Source organism: Hylaeus anthracinus, unplaced genomic scaffold, assembly GCF_026225885.1.
Source record: "Hylaeus anthracinus isolate JK02 unplaced genomic scaffold, UHH_iyHylAnth1.0_haploid 0, whole genome shotgun sequence".
NCBI lineage: Eukaryota > Metazoa > Arthropoda > Insecta > Hymenoptera > Colletidae > Hylaeus > Hylaeus anthracinus.
Genome location: NW_026533254.1, coordinates 7978923 through 8000798, shown reverse-complemented (window position 1 = coordinate 8000798; position 21876 = coordinate 7978923). Strand labels below are relative to the sequence as shown.

General features: G+C 33.1%; 3 protein-coding genes across 5 annotated transcripts in view; 1 reads left to right on the top strand and 2 right to left on the bottom strand.

Moving 5' to 3' along the window:
* LOC128887790 (uncharacterized) overlaps positions 1-14082 on the bottom strand; it is a 21811-nt gene extending 7729 nt beyond the window's left edge. The window contains exon 1 of one of the 2 annotated variants that reach the window (XM_054144138.1): positions 13877-14082. The gene's annotated coding sequence lies outside the window, so the exon portion shown is untranslated. Of the gene's footprint in view, positions 1-5882; positions 6178-13876 lie in introns of those variants that run through there. The other variant, XM_054144129.1, reaches the window with a different exon arrangement.
* A 614-nt stretch (positions 14083-14696) lies between these two features.
* LOC128887746 (WASH complex subunit 4) lies at positions 14697-19151 on the top strand. Its single transcript, XM_054143973.1, has one exon. The coding sequence runs from the start codon at positions 15307-15309 to the stop codon at positions 18565-18567; it is 3261 nt and encodes a 1086-aa protein (XP_053999948.1). The 5' UTR covers positions 14697-15306; the 3' UTR covers positions 18568-19151.
* Positions 19152-19292: 141 nt separating this feature from the next.
* LOC128887928 (CUE domain-containing protein 1) lies at positions 19293-21510 on the bottom strand. 2 transcript variants are annotated; one of them, XM_054144435.1, is made up of 6 exons: positions 21331-21510; positions 21094-21251; positions 20878-21012; positions 20364-20739; positions 20186-20284; positions 19293-20102 (listed from the first exon to the last, which is right to left on the bottom strand). In XM_054144435.1, the coding sequence occupies exons 3-6, from the start codon at positions 20983-20985 to the stop codon at positions 19966-19968; spliced, it is 720 nt and encodes a 239-aa protein (XP_054000410.1). In that variant the 5' UTR covers positions 20986-21012; positions 21094-21251; positions 21331-21510; the 3' UTR covers positions 19293-19965. The 2 variants fall into 2 exon arrangements, with proteins under 2 accessions (XP_054000410.1, XP_054000421.1); XM_054144446.1 differs by having other exon boundaries at positions 21341-21510.
* Between the last annotated feature and the right edge of the window lie 366 nt (positions 21511-21876).

Genomic DNA, 21876 nt, shown 5'->3' with positions numbered 1-21876 from the left:
AGAGAGAGAGAGAGAGAGAGAGAGAGAGAGAGAGAGAGAGAGAGAGAAATCAGAATCAGACAACATTATTTCGTGACTGTTATTAGAGGGTCTCTAGTGATCTTGACAGGAATAGAGACGAATCTCTTTCGACATTGTTGCGGGCACCTCGGGTTGCCTTCCTTTCTCATTGTGTTTTTAATGGGCCACGTGGCAGGGAAACGTCCAAGTGTTAGTAAAGCGGCACAGAGCCGCTTTTCCACGAACGTTTCGCAACGCTAGAAGGCCAAGCCCCCATTTAGAAGTTGTTCTTGGCCTCTCGCACTCCCCACTCCAACTCTCACTACTCCCCTACCTTCCTGTCACCATACCACACTCTCACTCGCAACCTACCACCTCACTCCACTTCCCTGACTACTCGTTTCCTTGTATTCGTCAAACATATTCAGAGCTTTTTTCTTCTTTCAAATATTTGTTCATCGCGTGCGAGATAAATCGTGTGCATATAATTTGAATCCAGCTTTAAACTGAAATAAAAATATACGATGCACACCACTTGCAAATACCAATTTAAATGGCAAAGTTTGGGATGTATTCCGAGGTAAACAAAATAATCCTGTATAATGCTATCTTTAACTCTGCGATTCCTAATTCCTTTTTATTTCTACGCTTCGATTGTAAACGAAATGTACCACGTGTGCTTTATTGCAAAAAATTCTACCTTATTATAAATTCAAATGAATTGGTTTGTAAAAGTAACACAGACGACGTAATTTAATTGTTTCCTTTTGAAAACTAGGTCTTCGTACGCGAAGAAAAAATACTTTATTGTAATGGTAAAGTATGTTTTCACTTTGTGTAATGTTGAAGCTTATTAGATTTTTCTACGAACAGAATCAGAAGAAAAGAATCAATATTTTACTCGCCACGCAACATTCCACTAAATAAAACACTTTCGCCGGAATTGTGTCACGATTAAAAAAAGAATAAATATTCATTGTGTCGAATAAAAGGGACGGCTGTCAGTGGCGATTTGAAGAAACGATTTCACATCACGTCATCGACAAATTGTTATTATCCGGAACCCCGTAAACGTTTCTACAAAAAAATTCTTTGTATTCTTCGCGGTCCCTCAGTTCTCGAATCGATAGACAAGATAACGTAAATTGGATATCAGACCCTCCAATAACAGTTAACATTTTTCACGAATCTAAATATAAACATTACTCGAATCGAAATTATATATTTGCAAATAAAATTATGGTTATAACTATAAACTCAAGCAAAGAGTTGATTCAACTTTAAATAAAGTTTGAGCGAGTCACGTAATACTAATAAAAAAAAATTAATTTTTCTTATATTTTGGATGGTACGAACAAAATAATGAGATAGAAATTAAGATGAATATTAAGAAAGAAGTATGAGTGACTTTAAAATTTTGAAAATTACAGGCTTGTAAAAAAATATCCATAAAATACTATTTACAACACCTTATAATTAAACAATTCTACCCCATGCTATTCTCAAATAATAATTTATTAAGACAAGACTGTTCTCTTTTTTTGCATTTTTGTGTCAATTTTATAATATTGTTCAATATTCAAGATTAAAATTGCATTGGCACGGTATAAATAGTACCTAAACATTTATTTATAAAAGTTATAAATACGTTGTTTTCTAAGAAGTGCATTACCTCGATAGCAAAATTTGGCCGTGTTTCTACATTGTGAAATATAAACGATGAATTAAAGCGTCACAAATAAACTTATTGGCAACAAGTCCAAACAAAATTTGCTGAACGTTGATAAAAGAATTTTCGAATCCCTTTCGGTGATTTTCACGTTCGAACGAAAATTACTTAATGAAAAAATAACGTTTTTACACGTTCAACAAATTTATTGGCAAACAAACAAATGTTGTTCACGGTCGTAAATTAGAAGTATCGTCAAACATTATTTCGTAGAATCGTGAAGTAATCAAATACGGAATTGTTTCATGTCGTGACGCAAGTCGACTTTGTTATCGAGACTTCTCTGAAATAATAATCACCAATCCATAACCGATATGCAATGTTAAATTAAATGACATTGAAATATATAGTACCTAAGGCGACTGCCCACGTTTTTTGTTCATTTAAAGGTCATAACGGAAGAATAGCTCAACTATATTTGAAATAGACGATTTTTTTGTTATCTTTCCTGAATATCTACTGTCTTCCCACAATTAGCCTATAAATTTCAATGCCTCGCGCAAACTTCCCTTCGAGATTACTTGGCGCCGCGTTTATAATTTCCGCTAAAAATTTCAAATAAGAAATAAAAGATAAACTATCGTATCGGTTACTTGCCAAGCCATAATTAGCATTCGAATTGCAAAATAAATAATAATGCGAATATATAAATGATTTACGTAAGGAATGAATGTATAAATGTTTTACAACGATCAAACAAAAATTTAACCATTCATTCGATTGAAACGCTGCAGATAGAAACGTTTTAATATTCAAATAAATTGTTACATTACCTGCTCGGCACGTTTTTACTTCTTTTTTTTTTTTTTTAAAGTTCTCTACTTACGCAACAGCTTTTTATGCGTCCATTTTTTTGCTTTTATTGCATCGTATATTCGCGGAATCGAGTTAAATGAGTTAGAATACATTTGAATCCAAAAAAATAAATTGAAAGCTATTTTTAGGTATCCTCGAAATATTTATTACCTTTGTTTCGCCGATTATAGTTATAATTATTAATACTAAATAAATTATAATTGGCGAAACAATGGATAATAAATATTTCGAGGATAACTAAAAGTGCCTTCCGATTCATTTATTTGGATTCAAATGTATACAGGGTGTATAATTATAAAATAAATAAATTAGAAGCTACTTGTAGTCTCAAAAATATTTGTTATGCTTTGCTTTCGCACGTTTCAATTGTTTTTCTTTAAATATCGTTCGATTAACGCTTTATATTTTAACGTTCGTTAATTTCTACTTTTTTCGTTTATCTCTACTCGACCCGTCTATTTTTTTTTTTACCGACCATCTGTTCTCTTCTGTCGCTGGAATGCTAAAGAGAGTGGAAATGACGAAAGGAGAAAGAGAGATAAAAAAAGAAATCTTCGAGCAAAGAGGGACTTCGCAGAATTGTACGTCGTGGCTTTATTTGAGGAAATAGAACGAGGTCCTGACGGAGGGCTACAAAAATAGAAGAAATTCGCAGAAATACTTTTTTTTTTTCATTCCTCAAACACCTACGTGTCATCAACAAGAATATAGCGTACAATATAAGCGAAACGTAAAGAAACTAATGTGGTATATTTATAAAATTTTACAGAAAGAATTTGGTACTTTTTAAATACGAAAAGAATGAAAAAATATATATACATATATATATATTTTTATTATATATATATGAAACAATTACGAAGCTGAACTTATGTGACATGTTTATCAATGCTTCAATGCAAAAAAGAACTTACGGAAATGTTCGAGGAAATGTAAAAAAAAAAAAAAATAAATCAACGAACGTGATGGTTTTTCGTTTCTTGATGCTATTTTTGCTGTTACTTTATCTAAATTTCTGACGAAGACTGTAATTAATCATTTAAAGATGTGCATGCAAAACAATTATGTAAAATAATCTACCTGCTAAAATGCTGAGTCAAAACTTCTAAATATTACGCAAACAGTTCTCAACGACAAATACGAATTTCTCAAATTAAAATAAATAAAAAAAAAAAAAAAAAAAAAAAAATTCTCAAATTAGTAAATATATCTATCACACATAATATATTGGACAAATTGTAATTAAATTGTATTTGCTATTTCTATCTAACCTGTTACATATGCAGGCAAATAAATTGTTATATAAACGGTCTATTAGATGATAAAATAATTGAAAAATACATGTCCACGTTTATATAATGTAATTATGTATAAAATAACATTAACGTTTATAAAAGATTGCACGAGATGGGAAAATTTGCAAACAAATGAATAAAAATCGTTAAGTCAACGAATGAGAATGCTAATATGTGATTACTCTGTTCAAATATGTATAGCGATAACAGAGGGCCGAAGGAGGAGTGCATAAATTTTAAGATGCAACGAACGAGTTTTACGATGCACGTTGGACGGTTACAAGGTGGTTCGAAAGCATCATAAATCGAGAGAAGGGTTTGGTGGGTCTACCCTGTTCGGAGGGGTCTAGCTAGAAATTCGTCTTCTCGGAAAACGACGAACTGGGCTAATGACCTGCGTACGCCTGCGAAATACATACAGTTCGCCGTAGCCAATGCTAATTTTACTGGTCAACTTCATCGATGCCTCCACGGCCCTTGGATTACAGGCTCGTTCATAAATTATGATCGACGAATCAAAAAATTAAACTTTCATCGAATCGAATCCAGACAAAATAATGAATGGAAAAAATAATCAACTATTTATCCGTTATTTGTTAAACAGAAAGTAGGATTCGAATTATAGAATGGATTATTTTTAATGAAGAAGTGTGTTTGTATTCGAATAAAATTTTATCTGTCCTCGACCAGTATACTAAATAGTAAAATAGTTTTTATGTTACAATTTGTTATGTTAATTACCGATTTACAGCGAGAATTTGTAAATGTGAACGATTATTAAATTTCATTTCATTAATTATTTAAAGAGGTATCAATGAAAATCTTTCCCACGTTAACCTTTACAACAGCTATAAAAAAAGAAAGATATTACCGCAGAAACATTCGCGTGCAAACATTCAACTACAAACAAAAAAAAAAAAACATAATTGGAATTCCGAGTACAATTGAATGAAATTGTTTGCAATCAAAATAAATAGATTCTTGGGAATTGCAATTTAACAGTCACCATTGCTGAATGATACTGTAGTTGGCCTCGTTATCGGGCAAGATTTCCAGCAAGTATAAATGAGAAGAGGTTCCCCGAATGAGTGGTAACACGGATTTTATCTCTCACAGATAAGCTTGAATTTTATTTTACAAGGCTTCGGGGAAATGAACCTGCTTCCGTGTACGTTACTCTTTTGTTGTCACAAGCATTTAAAACGTCAATATCCAGTCATCGATTACTTTCAATTTTTTTTATTTTTTTTTTTGTTTATATATAGCATACTAAAAGAAGTAAAACAAACATTAAATATATTTGTATATTTAGTATACGTATTCGTGTATTTATATTCACGTGATTGGATTTATCGAATAGTTTTTTTTAAATAGTACCGGGGGTAACTTAATAATATTCTCTACAAAGTTAAATGTAATTATACGATTTACTTTAGTATTGTTATAATTATATTTCAATGAAACTTGTAATTTCTACGGGATTTAAAATACTAATAAATACTTCGGCCAATACAAAGTTTCTTTGAAATTGTAAATTTCATTAATTGAAAAAAAGAAAATTGAAATTTTCAAACTATTATGCCATGAAGCGTTTAGGTAAATTATAATATAAAAAATGAACTAAATATGCAAACATACTTAATAATCGTTTCTTATAAAGTAATTCAGAAGAAACAAGAAAAACAAGAAAAAAAAAAAAAAAAGAAATGATACGACTATACCGGCAACCCTAAGTCTGTTAGCATTAGAGATACAACGAACATAAAACATTTAATATGTTTTCTCGTTAAAGCGAATGGGATCCGTTCAACGAACGAAAAGTTCACGACATTCCGGGAAAAAATAATCATAAAAGCGCGTAGGTATTGCCGACAACAACGAAATCCATTTAATATTCATAATCGAAAGGTTAAAAGAAATGCAAATTTATTAAGAACGAGAATTTGACGAGGAAAAATGATAAGACAATGTTCAACTGTCACAAAAAGAATTTAAGAAAAAAAGAAAAGAAAGAACAGCAGATTTCCGAGAAGCATGCTTACCAAAGTTACTTTTGTAATTCGATGTTAATCAGGGAGAAATACCCTACGAAACTTTCTCTGAAAAGGCACTTCCACTTTCACCTCACGTCTCGAAAATAGTACAGCTAAAAATAATTCCCCCTTTGGAGTACAATAGGAGTTCTTCAACTTTTATACTGCCGTGGTAATGCAGAGGGAACCGCAATAACGAGTAGTACAAGTTTTCTTCGCGACGGCACGTTTATTTTTCAACGTTTGAAAGGTGAAATATCAAGAGATCGGGAGAACGACCTCTGCGCCACGGGAGTCGGGATAGCACTGGCGCGGCTACATCTGAATGAATCTATAATTGCTCTTGCAGCGAAGCGGAGTGGGGGTAGGCACGTGATCCAGCTGTCCGGTTGGTGGTGGTGGAAATCGTGGAAAACTGGTTGAGGCAGCAATAAAGGTCGATTCAGACTATACGACACGGACCGTCACGTTCCGGCAACGACACGTATCGGCACCGACACGACAAAACATTAAAACACGCGTTTTAATGGAACTATTCACACTTAACCCTCGGACACTGGGCCACAGTGGGACGACACTGTACAAATGTTGGACATTGGGACAAAAAATAAACATACAAATTTTAAAACCTGAATACATTTTAATGAATCTTTAAACCTTTGACAATTATGTTTCATAGTATTATTACGTTTTGCTTCACTATTTACCTCGTGGCATTTGAAATTAGTCACGTTCATCTATTTATCTTTTCTCTAATTTACGTTGTAATTCTTGTATTATACGACTTTACCAAAATAACGTGTGCAATATCTAATGTTGAGGTTGTAATAATTCTGAAAGATGATTTAAATGTACAACAGAACTTTGTTACATTTGATTGTAGAAGTTATAAATGTTTTATTCATTTATAAAAATCGCCTAAATTCGCCCAGACAAAACTTCGCACCATTTGTTTGTAAGAAGTATGTAGAGTGTAATCGTTCACGTAGTTTTTGCATTTAGTCGCTTCTTTCTCAAAATTTAAGAACCATTTATAACCTCTATAATCAAATGTAACAAAGTTCAGTTCAAAGTTGTACATTCAAATCATCTTTCTGCTTATTTCAGAATTATTACAACCTCAGCATTAGATATTAGCACACATTATTTTGGTAAAGTCGTAAAATATAAGAATTACAACGTAAATTAAAGAAAAGATAAATAGATCAACGTGACTAATTTCAAATGCCACGAGGTAAATAGTGAAGCGAAACGTAATAATACTATGAAACATAATTGTCAAAGGTTTAAAGATTCATTAAAATGTATTCAGGTTTTAAAATTTGTATGTTTATTTTTTGTCCCAATGTCCAACATTTATACAGCGTCGTGTCGGTGCCGGTACGTGTCGTTGCCGGAACGTGACGGTCCGTTGTCGTATAGTCTGAATCGACCTTAAGGGGGTAGACACGGCACGTGATCTCTCCGATTTGACCGGTCGGTATTACAGCAGATTTTTCTGCATAGAAATGGTAATACCCATAGATACATGGCTGCCCGATGAAAACGAGGCTGCTATTTCTGGATTCTGTTCTGAATGTGGAAAGAAATGCTCAGCTGCTTCTCCTACCACGCTACTATAAAACGAGCGACAGACTCCATTCGCCGAGATCCTGCTCGGCGAATTTTTCTAGGCTCGATGGACTTTTCTAACTCGCTCGAATCAACTCGTTCTCGGTCAACTCGGCTCTCTCCGCAGAGCGGGCGAGTCGGACGAGTCTGACAAGGAACCACCGCCGAGTATTACACCCTGATTTTGATAAAACATTGTATACTTGTTTGTGGGACCTTCCTAAAATACAGGACCAAGGCCAAACGTCAAAATTAATGAAAATGAATCAAACACAGCGAATACATTTAGTGCTGAACAGTGATGGGCAAAACCCTACTTATTATCAAAACTCCTTCATATTTTTTGCGCAATTTCCTAAATCAGGGAACTGCTTCAAGAAGAAGCTTTACTTCCTGGCTTCCTGGGAGGTTTGGTCCTACTAGTTTAATATTAAGCTGTCGCCACGGTTTTTGTTAAAAATGACAGGAAGTACAAAATTACTGCTTGTGGTACAAATTAGTACAAAATAATTACTAAATATTCCACTCAGTCCGATATGATTCTGCTGATTTGGTCCTGCCAGCTTAAGAGATTTATATATACAGGGTGTCCCAAAAGTCGGGGAGGAGCCGGAAATGGGGGGTAGCTAAGACGATTCTGAACAACAATTTCCTTTGCAAAAATGTCGGATGGGGCTTCGTTAAGGAGATATTAAGAGAAAACCCCGACCAATCAGAGCGCGCGTAGACCGTTCGAGCGGCCACAGTAGCGAAGGCTTACGCGCTGGCGGCCGCGCTTGTACGCGAACAAGTGACTCGACGTGCATCGAAGGACATTGACGCTGCCGCCTAGCGCGTAGCCTTCGCTACCGCGGCCGCTCCAATGGTCTACGCGCGCTCTGATTGGTCGGGGTTTTCGGTTAATATCTCCTTAACGAAGCCCCATCCGATATTTTTGCTGAAGAAATTCTTGTTCAGAATCATCTCAGCTACCCCCCGTTTCCGGCTCCTCCCCGACTTTTGGGACACCCTGTATATATAAAACTCCTTTTAAACTGATTTACGTGCGACTCGTCTGCGCTATGGCATCATCATTCAATATTCTATCTATTTCCTGTAAACAGGATAACACCCCTAAGAACCTGTCCAAAAGTCGCGTACACCAAATGCATATAATATCCCGCTTTCTGAAAAATAAACAAGTTCTTACTCGTGACCCAAACGCTACGCTTCGTTATTCTTGACCGTCACCTTATCTGTGCGGAATAGTAACGTAAAATCGGAATATTCGTTCGCGAGTTACAATTCCCGTGACACTCACGAGTTCGTATTTCCGTGGATCTCTCATCCAAACGTCACGAATTCCGATTATTTGACGTCGTACACTTGCGATCTTGGCTGCCAATCGTTACCCGCTGCCAGACAAACCCCCACTACGCGATAATGGCAAAACATTACATGGAGTGTTATTCGGACGAAGATAGATTTTAACGTAACAGGACCAGTTACCGAAAATTATCCCGTTATTTACACAAACTTTTAAATAATCCGTCCAAGCGAATGTACGCAAAAGTATATTCGAAGGACACTTTTCTATACATTTCGATCTTGTTTTTTAAGGTTTCTTAAGCAAACTTTGAAGAACACAGGGATCGAAAAATCAAGAAATGACAATATTCTACGCAAAAGTATATTCGAAGCATATTTTTCTATACATTTCAATCTTGTTTTTTTAAGGCTTCTTGAGTAAACTTTGAAGAGCACAACGATTGAAAAATTAAGAAATGACAATATGTGCCAGGAATTCAAGGAAGAATTTCATTTCCCATTCGTTGCGAGAAAGAAAGGAAAACAGTTATTTAACAAGAGAAAGCTAATAATCTCGTAGTCCAAGAGATGTTAATCGAAAGCATTTGTCGAGGTAAATAAGATTTATCACAGAGTACATATTTATATTTATAATAATTGGTATTCTCTGTTTACGACGGTGTTCTACAATCGGTGGATCGAGTAAAAATATCGAAGGTAATTGTTTGTTTGTTGACTGTTTTCGAATGTGCAGCGAAATTTGTGTGCATCTGAGAATATTCATATGGTTCCCGGGAGAGAAAGAGAAAGAGAAAAAGAAAGAGAAAGAGAAAGTGATAGTCGTATCTGACGATTGATGGAGAATTCTGAGACGAAAAAAGAGAGACAAGAGAGAAAGAGAGAAGGAAGGCACACGGAGGCCTAGAGAGAACGGAAAAGGAGAGATGGAGAGAGAGAAAGGCAGGCGCGTACCTAAGACACGTTATTCTTGTTCATTTCCAAGAATAAATCCGTAAGAATCCAGCTGGTCGCACAATACGAGTTTCTCTCAACAAAATACGTTACTCCCTCCCGTCTCCCACCATTTCAAACATTTTGTGAATTCCCCGATCTCCTAAATTCTATACACCAAAGGTTTCATTTATTTCTCTTTAACACTTTCACTGGAAATACCGAAATCTTATCTAAAAACTTATCATTTTTTCAAGAATTTCGCGATATTGCTCACATTTTTGTTTCGTATATCCCGTGGCAGTATACATTATATGTTTGTACAATGAGCAACTTTAATATTTGAACACTTGACAATTTTCGCTTTGTCGCTTTATATAACACTTTATATTTCTTTTGGAATGCAAAGATAAAATAATTATGATTAAATTACATTTTGTAATTACGTCGCTTAAAACGATTCTTCTAAAACGTGTTCGTAATACGTAATAGTATAATATTAATCGACAATCCTGTATGGAAGAAACGAATGTGTAATATCGCTTTGTTGTTCGAATATCTGAACAACGTCCAATATTTTGTACACGTACAGTGAGCAACTTTAATATTTGAACACTTGACAATTTTCATTTTGCCGCTTTATAACTTCGTTTACAATGTAAAATAAAATAATTAAGTATGTTACATTAAAGAATTAAATATGAGTCAGTCAATGTGTACAGCCAATTTGTTTACTTTGTAATGTTTCGCATAAAATAAAATTTCAAAAATACTATTTATTAGCAAAAGCTAGTATATTAATTAGTGACTTTGAAATTTTGGAACTCTAAACCTAAACCATAAGGAAAACGTTCCCTGCTGATGCTACTTGGGGCGCGAAGAAGAACACCTGGCAGCGTGAGTCACGAGTCTGAAACATGCATCCTAGCAGACCATGTGTCATTTCTTTTAAGCAGGCATTCATATCCTGTGGTGAACGAGCACCTTTTAAGTGAACTACAGCATCATCAATTGTTCGATAACATAATGCTTATTTCCATTACAATATTCGCATGATATATCTGCACGTATATTTTCCAAAGAAAAGACATTCGATATTTAATTTTTAAATCTTACTTAGAATCACAAGTATATTTTATTTACCTTTTTATACTCGGAATTACAAAATAATATATTTATTATGTTTACAATTAAGATAATATGTTTTAATGTTATTTTATTTTTCGAATTGTATACATTTTGTAATTACTTCACTTGAAACAATCGTTTCGATATACAGGGTGTCCCAAAAATGTTGTAACACCTTGAAAGGGATGGTTCAGGAGGTGATTTGAAACAACTTTTTCCTTAGCGAAAATGTTGTCCGAGGCTTCGTTAAGGAGATATTAAGCAAAAACCCTGACCAATCAGAGCGCGAGTATGCCGGTTGAGCGTAGGCTACGCGATAAGCGGTCGCGTGCATACGCTACCGCGGCCGCTCAAACGGTATACGCGCGCTCTGATTGGTCAGTGTTTTCCTTTAATATCTCCTCAACGAAGCCTCGGACAACATTTTTGCTAAGGAAAAAGTTGTTTCCAATCATCTCCCGAACCACCCCTTTCAAGGTTTTACAACATTTTTGGGACACTGTGTATATTTGTCATTAAATGTGGAAGTTTCCATCTTGATCGATTAATTCCTTGCCGAGTTACATCATATAATAGGAATTTTGCAATAACAACTATAAAAAATAATTAAATTCATACATTTTTGCAAATGTGATCTTCGCGAAAATCTGCCTGGTAGCAAAATGTAAGGTTTCATCGATTTCAGGCCGAACATAAGTGAAATGATGAAAATGAACCAAGGTCAATTTTTTTTTACGGGACCAAGTGGTAGTGATGCACCATCAGATGCGCGAAGTTTCAATGCGATTGGTCAAGCCAATTCGGCGTAATCGGGAAATAGACATTAAAAGAAAAAAGAAAAAGAGCATGACGAATAGAGTAACCTCCTCCTTTTTTGAAGTCGGTTAAAAACGAGTTGTACTCGAGTTGAATTTTAAGCGGTTGAGCCTTTCAGTTGTTGCAACAGCTCTAAATATGTATATCGCAATATTTCCAAGCAGTTTGTAATAATTGTTTTCCAGGGAACACAAACGGTTTTATAACGCTGCATTCTAACCGCACGTAAATTAGAAAGCCTCCCGTAAGGTAACAATTATACATAGAATGGTGGCTTAAAGGTTACTGCATAGAACCGACATGGGTCGTTCATCGATAGATCGAGGACTATTTCAGAAAGGATTCCAGGAACGTTTCGACGGAGAAATCGAGAGACACGCTATGCTCCCATTTCAACTGGTCGCATATATGGGCCTCATAGAGCCTGTTATCGTATCTGTTACCCTGTGGTAGAGCCAGGCAGCTTATCACAAACAAACAAACTCCTTTATGACGATTATACCCGGTTCTCTTCGAATCGACCTTTCCCCGAACTGGTATGGTCGTTCAAGGGCGCGCCTTCTGATCGAAGTCAACAACGATTGCCCGAAATATTACTTGCTGAACCCAGTATAACACAAATCCAACTGTATACATTCCCTACTTCGTAGTTATTCGATGAGATTCCAGGAAAATATTGTCTTTTTTTCGAGGTTTCTATCGAGAGTTGCGAGCCCTCTTCGAGAATGATAACATAATTACCAATTAACCCCTCGAGGGACGAATTTTATGTTTCGAATCTTTTTACAACAAAATTTTGATATAGTTTATTTTAGTTTACACGCGATAATCTATTAATCGTCTTTTTTCTATGACATGCAATACTTTCTTATCTGTTGTTGAGATAGCATTGTATGCTCTCATCATTATATGAAATATATTAAATAAATATTAATGTAAAAACGATTACAATAGATAAAATAAATATAGCATAACACGAGCTCATTTTAATATTGTATATTTTTTCATTCTAAAAGGTACTGTGATGGTAACGGTAATTTTGATATAAAAACAAAGATATAGCTACAAGAAATTTATAACATCCCTCAAGAGGTTAATATAGTTCCATAAATGAAGATACAGTAATAAATAACTAAATTACTGTTAACAAAAGTATATCCCTTTGCGTGTGTCTAAAAATGTGTATCATCTAATTGACTAACTTTCTTAGAATTGCATGGTGTATATAGTTCTAAAATAACAATGTAATTGCAAATTCAAGTGATATAATGGTGTAAAGATTATGACATCCATACTTATAAATTTTGAATGATAAACTTTATGAGACAAGTATTATTGACATTTGTAAATGACAAGCATTCAAGCAATAAAATGTTAATCTACATAAAGTATTGATCTTTATACCAGAACTGGATCAAACTTTGCTTGAATAATGGACAAATACAAATACTGTATATTATTGCATTCAACAGTTATTCAAATTAACTTTTATTCATGCAATGCGAAATATAATTTTATTTTATAATTCAGATTGAAATTATTATCAAACAAATAAAGCATAAAAAGTTGTTTATCTTTTATACATTCGAAAGTGTTTTTGCCTTTCTATGTTCTAAAGCTCTTGATCCTTTATTTGGACATACTTATTGTAATTTAGAATATAAGGATATTGGTTAATAGAATAAAAAAAATATTCATGAAGGACTAGATGGTTTGTTATTGAAAACGTTGCAAATAATTTAACATACACATTGGCTGCATGTTTACTTCATCAAAATTTGATCCAAGAGTTTTATCGCTGTATGATTACAATTACAAATATGGAATGACATAACGATTCCAAAGTGTGTACCACTTTTGTATTTATGGATAAAAATGAATTTAAACTGCGCATTAAAGGAGATAATATTAAACACATTTTATTTCACCAAGATATCAAATAGTAAGAAATATACTAATACGAACTATATCATTTTGTCAGGAGAAAAATGAACCTCTTCCACAACTTACATTTTAAATGTTATATCAGTTAAAAAATTGATTGAAAGAAGTATAATGCCATTTTTCTATGAATTCATCCTTTTCAGAGTTCCAACTTGATTCAACACATATTCTATTAATTATTTTCAAAGGAAAAATTAGATGTAAGAAGAAACATGAAATTTAAATGGTGTAAAAATAAACATTTAGAAGGATAAAGGTGAACGTACCTTCTATGTCCGTTCTCGAAGCGTCTCCTTTTCCGTGAACACAAGCTACAGCTGCAAACGGTACGCTTAGGACGTATAATATCACGAATTATTTCTTCATCAACGAAACAATTGATGTCTAAAGCTAACGCGGATTAATTTCACTTATTTCATATTTGTAACAAGATTTGTGCGCAAATTCGAGCTCGAGAAACATATTTTAGCGTCTCAAATAGGATTGTTCCGCCATTAGCGTTGCTAGTACAAGGAATCAACGCCAGGCGGCGCACACATCGGACGATGTAGAAAGCGCGCGCGAATTTGAATACGTATAACTGAATATGTATATACTCAGTTTAGAGTTATTATTAACTTTACCTTAGAGTACCCGCTAGACGTGCTGCTCCATCGGCATACTCGGGCTCTGATTGGTCGGGGTTTTCAATATTTTCGTTAAGGAAAAAGTTAGGTCATCTAGGAATGATGTGGAAATTAATTTGTTACTAGTACAAGTAACATGAAAGTTACAGAATCAAGAGTTGTGAGTTGGCTCGCATTTTCACCACGATAAAAGTTACAGAATCGACCCCCAGATGGATACAGATACAATAGAACAGAGATGGGTAAACCCCTAGGCTTCGAATAAATCTGAAGTTTTCCGATATGTTTGTCTCGTTTTCTCTTTTGAACATTTTACAAAGAAAGAAACGAGACAAACACATCGGCAAACTTCAGATTTATTCGAAGCCTGGGGTCTTGTCCATCTCTGAAGTTATTATTTATGTATATAAATAATAATGAACATATGCTACACTAAAAACAAGACATAACTGTTCTTGAACGATTATACATAACTCTAATATACAAATTAAATACAAATTTTAAAAATATAAATACATATTTTGTATGTGAGTATACTAAAATTTTAGTTATTTCGCCAAAAATTTTCTTTCTACTGACAACCAGTTTTTTTTATCGAGGACATTTACAAGAAAGTGAGGTTTGAGAAACACTGATTTATTCTATACCTTGCTATATACCAATATACTTTCCTCTTCTTTCTGATAAAAGCACTTTCGTGGTGTTAATAAAAGCTATTGTATTGTATATAATATATAGTTGAGTTACATCAAATTATGTACAAGCAGTTCAGTCAGTAAATTAATTTTTATATTTTCGAAGGAATACAAAGGAATGAATGGAACATTTCGTCTAGTATCTCCTTTGATTTGACTGTTGTGAACATGTGGAAAACAACAGTGTGTAACAATACTGAAGAGGTTGTTAGAAGTTCTATTGAAAAGTACAAAACTCTAATGGAAGTTATGTAAATTATTAAAGAATATGACACTTATTTAAAAACCATATTTCGAGTGTCTTTTTTTGCTGATAGAAGCACCGTTTTGACATAAATAGGTTGATTAGTACCTCAAGAGTGAACCGACGTCGCAATGATAGAATCTTCGACATGGAACTCAAAGAAAGACGAGACCATATACAAAGCAGCCGGTTCAATACATTTACGAAAATATGGACAGTTCCTTGAGAAATTATCAGAAAAAACCTGGAGGAAAGATTCTACGTTTGAATATTTTATAGAAGGTCCCCTTCGACTTGTTTACAAACCTGTTGAAGATGTTAGTCCTATATATCTAATAAAAATTGAAAATAAATATTTATTAAAAGTACTTGCCGCTGTTGTTGGTATGTGCAGAGAAATTAAACTTCTTGAACTAGAAGCTAAAACTTTCTATAAAAAGCTGTTTGCACATGGAGAAAGAGACATTGAGAATAATCAAAACAATATTACATCTCTTCTTTCTGATTTACAAGACCTATTTGTTTATGTGAATAGAGTATGGACTGTTGCACATTTGACAACTGAACAATTATCAAGTTTATCAGGTCATTCTAACGAGGTTTATTTGCCTGTATTAATAGAACACTACATCGATTTATTTGTAATTGTTCTAACATTGGATGAAATTATCGAATCTCAACCATCTCTGTTGGAACAATGGAAGAAGTACAGAATACATGTGCGTTCTATTATGCATAATCCATCTCAGTTTGGTATAATGGAATCAAAACTCCATACATTCGATAAATTGTTAAAGGACTTACAAGAACATTTATTAAAGAAAGTCATATTTTCTAGAACCATTGAACATGTAATGGATATAAATAAAGGTCCCATGATGAATGAGCAGATTACTAGTTATCTCAAAAATATAATGTTAGATGTAGAAAATAAGTCCAACAACGTTATAACTTCAAATAAAAATTGGATCAGAGTAAACATTGGTGTTGTTGTCGCAATGAAATTATTCGGTACCTGCGATAAAAGATTACTTAAAAGAGTAATTGAAAATAATAAAAAGTTTTATGCTGTTACTTTAACTGGAAGCGTTATATGGATACCCAGCAAATTTTTGTGTGAGTTTCTGCAGAAAGAAGCTGGTAATAGTGCTGTTACTCCCCAAATAGGAGACAAGATATTGTGCTTAAGGATACAGAAATTATCTCAGACTGTAAACAATTTAATTCATAAAGCTGTGACATGGTGCATCGAAATGCCACATATTCTGATGAAAACACATCTTCAAGTTTCAGATATTGGACAGAAACAATCTTTACTTGTAGATTTAGTTATTTTGTTATCACAAATTAAAGAAACTATATCTTTTATAATGAATATGCATGCTGCACTTATTAAACCAATGAATCGCAACACTGTTCAGTTAATCTGTAGGCTAATAGAAGTACAAAAATCTTTACAAAATACATTTTATATATTAGGACCACTTATAGTGCAATCACAAAGTCAGGTGTTACAATATCTGAGTTACTACATTTTAGTTGCATTAGAAAATGCACGGAAAGGTTTGATACAAAAAGATAAAGGTTACAGCAAAGAAAGATTAGATACATTATCGCTAATAGGTTTGAGTATGAAGATGTTAAATGGACCAGCAAGTGCAGATAGAAGACTAATAATCAGATGTGCTGTAGCATGTGCTAGTCAATTAACAGATACATTCAAAGAAGAAGATATGGTGAAATTAAGATTTTTGTTAGATAACTATGACACCATTGCTGAATTACATAGTATTGTTTCTGAAATCTGTGATTATTCTATATTGCTGCATCACCAAAATATAATTCCAGCTTACTTCTCTTTTGTAACAGATAGTAATTTGAATATAAATCACATTGTTCATCTGTTTAGTGCATTTAACAGTACCATTAGTGAACAAGAAGGATTAGATTTGAAGGAGAAAAGAATTGTGCTATTGAAAGAAATGTTAACCAAAACCATATTGGAACCTGTTTGCCGTGAGATTGAAACAGACTTGAGACTTCATGTTCATGCACATTTAAAATTGGATTCTACTAATCCATTTACTATTGGAGTAAAAGATGGTGGAAGAGTAATACAATCTCTGCCATTACCTCTAGCTAACAATATGATATATGCAAAGAGATTTATTGAACATTATCTCGATGATATGTTTTATAATCTTACTACAGTGAAACTACATGACTGGAGAACATACAGAATGATGCATGCTCTTGCTCATTATAAACTGAATCTTGATACTGTACAAAATCATTTACCTACACAAACTTTGGAACAAGGCTTAGATGCCTTAGAGATTATGAGAAACATTCATGTATTTGTTTCAAAATATTTGTATAATCTAAACACGCAAACTTTTATTGAACATGTTAGCAATAATAAACATTTGAATACCATTGGAATTAGGCATATAGCAAATTCAATTAGGACACATGGAACTGGTATTATGAGTACAACAGTTAATTTCGTATATCAATTTCTTCGTGTAAAGCTGCATACATTTTCGCAATTCCTTTTTGATGAGCATATAAAATCAAGATTAATGCGAGATATAAGGTTTATTAAAGCTCAAAGAGAAAATGGTGCAACACCTTACACGTATGAAAGGGCAGAAAAATTTCAAAAAGGAATTAGAAACTTGGGTATGACATCCGATGATTTAAGTTATTTAGATCAATTTCGGCAATTAATAACTCAGATTGGAAATGCGTTAGGATATGTACGGTTAATCAGATCTGGTGGACTACATGCGAGTTCGAATGCCATTTCGTTTTTGCCAAATATCGACTCGTCTGTATCATTTGAATTGTTGTGCAAAAATTTAAATTACAGTGCAATAACTCAAGCTGCAGCAAGATGCTTGGAGGATGATATTGCAAATTTGGTGCGAAATTTTACAGAGGGTATACAATATTTCAAACTTCTCGTCGATGTATTTGCTTCTGCTTTTCGAGATGCGGAATCGCATCATTTGCAACAATTTTATGCTATTGTACCTCCGTTAACATTAAGCTTTGTTGATAACTCGATATCAAATAAAGAGAAAATGTTTAAAAAGAACCAAATAGGTGCAGCTTTTACCGATGATGGTTTTGCAATGGGAATTGCATATATAAATGCTCTGTTAGATCAGTCATCAGAACTAGATGGTTTACATTGGTTTAAAACAGTTGAACAACATATAAATGCTGAAAAACAAGCTGCAGAAAGTAAAAGTGATCACGGAGATGAAAAATTGCAACAAACAAGAGCATTAACGCTAAAACGCTTAAAGGAAAGGAGTGCTGAATTTCAGTTACTCTATTACAGTTTGTCTGGGGCCAGAGTATTTTTTAAACAATCCGATACATAATACTTTAAAATGAGAAATACTGTAAGTTTAATAAAATGCATCATTGGATTGCTGATCAATCTTAAATTTAATTTTGTTTGATAATTTACACTATTACGATTTAAAGACCACGAAATTGTACATTATACTATACAATTGTATGTCTAATAGAAACAGCTTTAAAACATTTCATATATTATAAATTTTATTTTATTTTCATAATCCTTTTGTAACTTTATTATACATTACCACAAAGAAAATAAAGATATAGGTTTGTATGTTAAAGAAGGTCTGATTTATCAAAGGATCACTAAAAACTGTGTAGTTTGTTTTTATATCAGTATATTTGAGCTTAGTATTTCTTTAATTTATTTTTATGCCTGTGGCACATATCACTGAATTTGCAAACAGTAACTATGCTCATTTATATAAATGTTTTCTAAACCAACAATATTACAATGCTTGATATTTACTTTTAAATAAGTAATGGCTAGACGAACTGACTAGAATTAATTGCACTTACAACTATAGCTATAAATAACTGAGTATTTTAGAAAATGTACTTATACATATAACTCATTACCGCAACGGGAATATAAAACGAAGTCTTTTTTTCTACATTAGTGAATTTAGACGTCCTTCACGATATTTAATTTACAAGTAAATTTTCCTATAACTTACAAATTAAATACAAAATCACAAATATCAGCTGTCATTTTTACTCTTAACACTTTCGCTAAATCTTTTACTATGTTTGTTTAATATCTGTAAACATTGTTTGCTGTATACTTTAACAACATTTACTAATTACTACGAATAGTACCTTTCAAATTAATATAAATCATTCAAAGTTTCTATAAAACAAAAACAACTATAAATTTCTTAAAACAATATCAACATTATAATGGTTAATTTTATAAACAATATGCCATGCATAAAACTAATAAATTTCACCACTTTGCAGTAACAGAAAGAATAATGTTTTCCATCAAAGCTTCATAAGTCCTTATCTTAATAGTATAGTTGTAGTAATTATTGTTCTGTTACTATGTAGAGAGTGTACTTATTTGTAATAAGTTATTAAAATACGAAATATTTTGCAGCTTTGCATTTTGTTTTATATAATATCTAAGAGTATTAGTTCTATATTCTGCGTTTTGATCTTTCTGAATTTTTAAGTCAAATTGTATCCAAGCAACTTTATAAGTATTAGTGCATTATTTACTGCACAAAACATAAATGTGAATTGCTAATTAATTTCTAATTTACTGAATTTTTACAGGAAAAACGATTCCAATCTATATCTTTCTTCTTATTTTTCATTCAATTACGTTAATTTAGATATGCTTCTTCCTTGCTTTCGAATAACACATGCCGAAATTGTTTTCCATTAATAAAATAAGAAAGATGATAAAACTTTTAAGACTGAGATCTAGATGACTCTTCAGGGTCCAGTAAGTCATCGCAAGAAGCTGTCGGTGGTAGTAACTGCCTTCCTCCTCGTTTTTTATTGCGTGTAAAGACTTTAGTAAGTTGTGCAAATTTACGCCGAGACACTACAAGAATATAATCGAAGTAAAAATGATAGAATTATATAATTATTAGTAACTGCATGTATTAAGTAAATAAACTCTCATACTTTTGCCCATATTTTTGAGCCTTTCTTTAAAAAGGTCCTCATCGTCGTGACCAACCTGACCACTGCATTTTTCAAGATTTGTTCCTGGTATTTTTGCATCTAAAAAAAAAAAATATTCATTTAAGTGCTATTTACATAATGGTAATAATTATGGAAATTATGAAAGTATGCCATGTACCACTTTCTAAGGTTGACAAAAAATCTTCATTCCAACGTAATTCAGCCATGAATTCTTCATTCTGAAGAAACATAGCGATTCTTGCATCTTCCAACATGGAATAATCTGTCGAATACGCAGAATCAAACTTTTCTTTTGGAACTTGATGGGAAAGTTTAAGAAATGTCTCTGGTAATGGTCCTAGTAAAGCAGGTTGCCATTTATGTATATTTCTCAAGGACTTAACAGGGTCCTTTTTTGGTGATTTAGAGGTACTCGGTGATTTTTCATTTTGTTCTAATTCACTTCTGATCTTTTCATTTTCATTGTCAGTACTCATAGCAAGTAACTGATCAATTGTTGTATCTACAGCTCCTTGATTAGACCTTAGTACTGCCTAAATAGTAAAAGTAAGTAACATAAAGATTTTAAATAAAATCATTTCGCACATAAATTGAATGCCCAATGTAAAAGATTTATAACAATTGTTACGTATATATTTCTTTCATTTTATATTTCTATTAATTTATTTTACCTCAATCACATCATCATCCATTTGTGGAAACATGTTTTTAAAATCAGCCATTGCCTGATAAAATTCTAGGGTGGTTTGCTGCTGTTGCTGTTCCATAGCAGAGGCCATTTCGTAAATGATTATAAAATCGCTAATCTAAATTAAACGGTCAATTGTAACAGTATAATTTTGATGATTCTGCCGTGAATTTCGTGACACGATATCAGTTATCCTTACCTTAACAAATTGTCAAATTTAAAACGTTTCAAAAACATGAGTAGATAAATTATTATCCATAACGATGTCGGGTTTTGATTATTATATCCACGTCATATTACTTAATTCAAGCAATAAATTACATTTTACGATACTTTCTTGTTTAATTAATCATATTTCTGTGTATTATAATTAATTACTATTATTATATACCAGCAAGTTATACGAAATATCCATGCACATAATTGAATGTAGCACCTGACAATACCACTTCATAACACCTTAGGAAGACTTGTCAACTGTCAAACTTCGTTAGATCCTTTCTCATTTATCATATAGATAGCAAACTCGTCGTTTCATTTTTCCATTTTAACGGAGAATACGAAGCAACGATACTTCGACAAATCTATATTGCGTTCAACTCAAAGAACCACAGGTAAACAAACCATGCAACTGTGAAAGTATCTCATTGGTCCACATTGGTTTACTGCATTCTATCTAAGAGTATATTAGGTTTATTTCCGTTTGAAAATTATTATAAACGTTAGAGCCTCTAAAAGTAAGTTCTTTTATAATTTATATATAATCGAATTTTTGAATAATCAGTATACAGGGTGTCCAAAAAATGTTGTAACACATTGAAAGGGGTGGTTCGGGAGGTGATTTAAAACAAGTTTTTCCTTAGCGAAAATGTTGTCCGAGGCTTCATTAAGGAGATATTAACAGAAAACCCCGAACCAATCAGAGCGCGCGTATACCGTTGGAACGGCCGTGGTAGCGAAGGCTACGAGCTAAGCGGCCGTG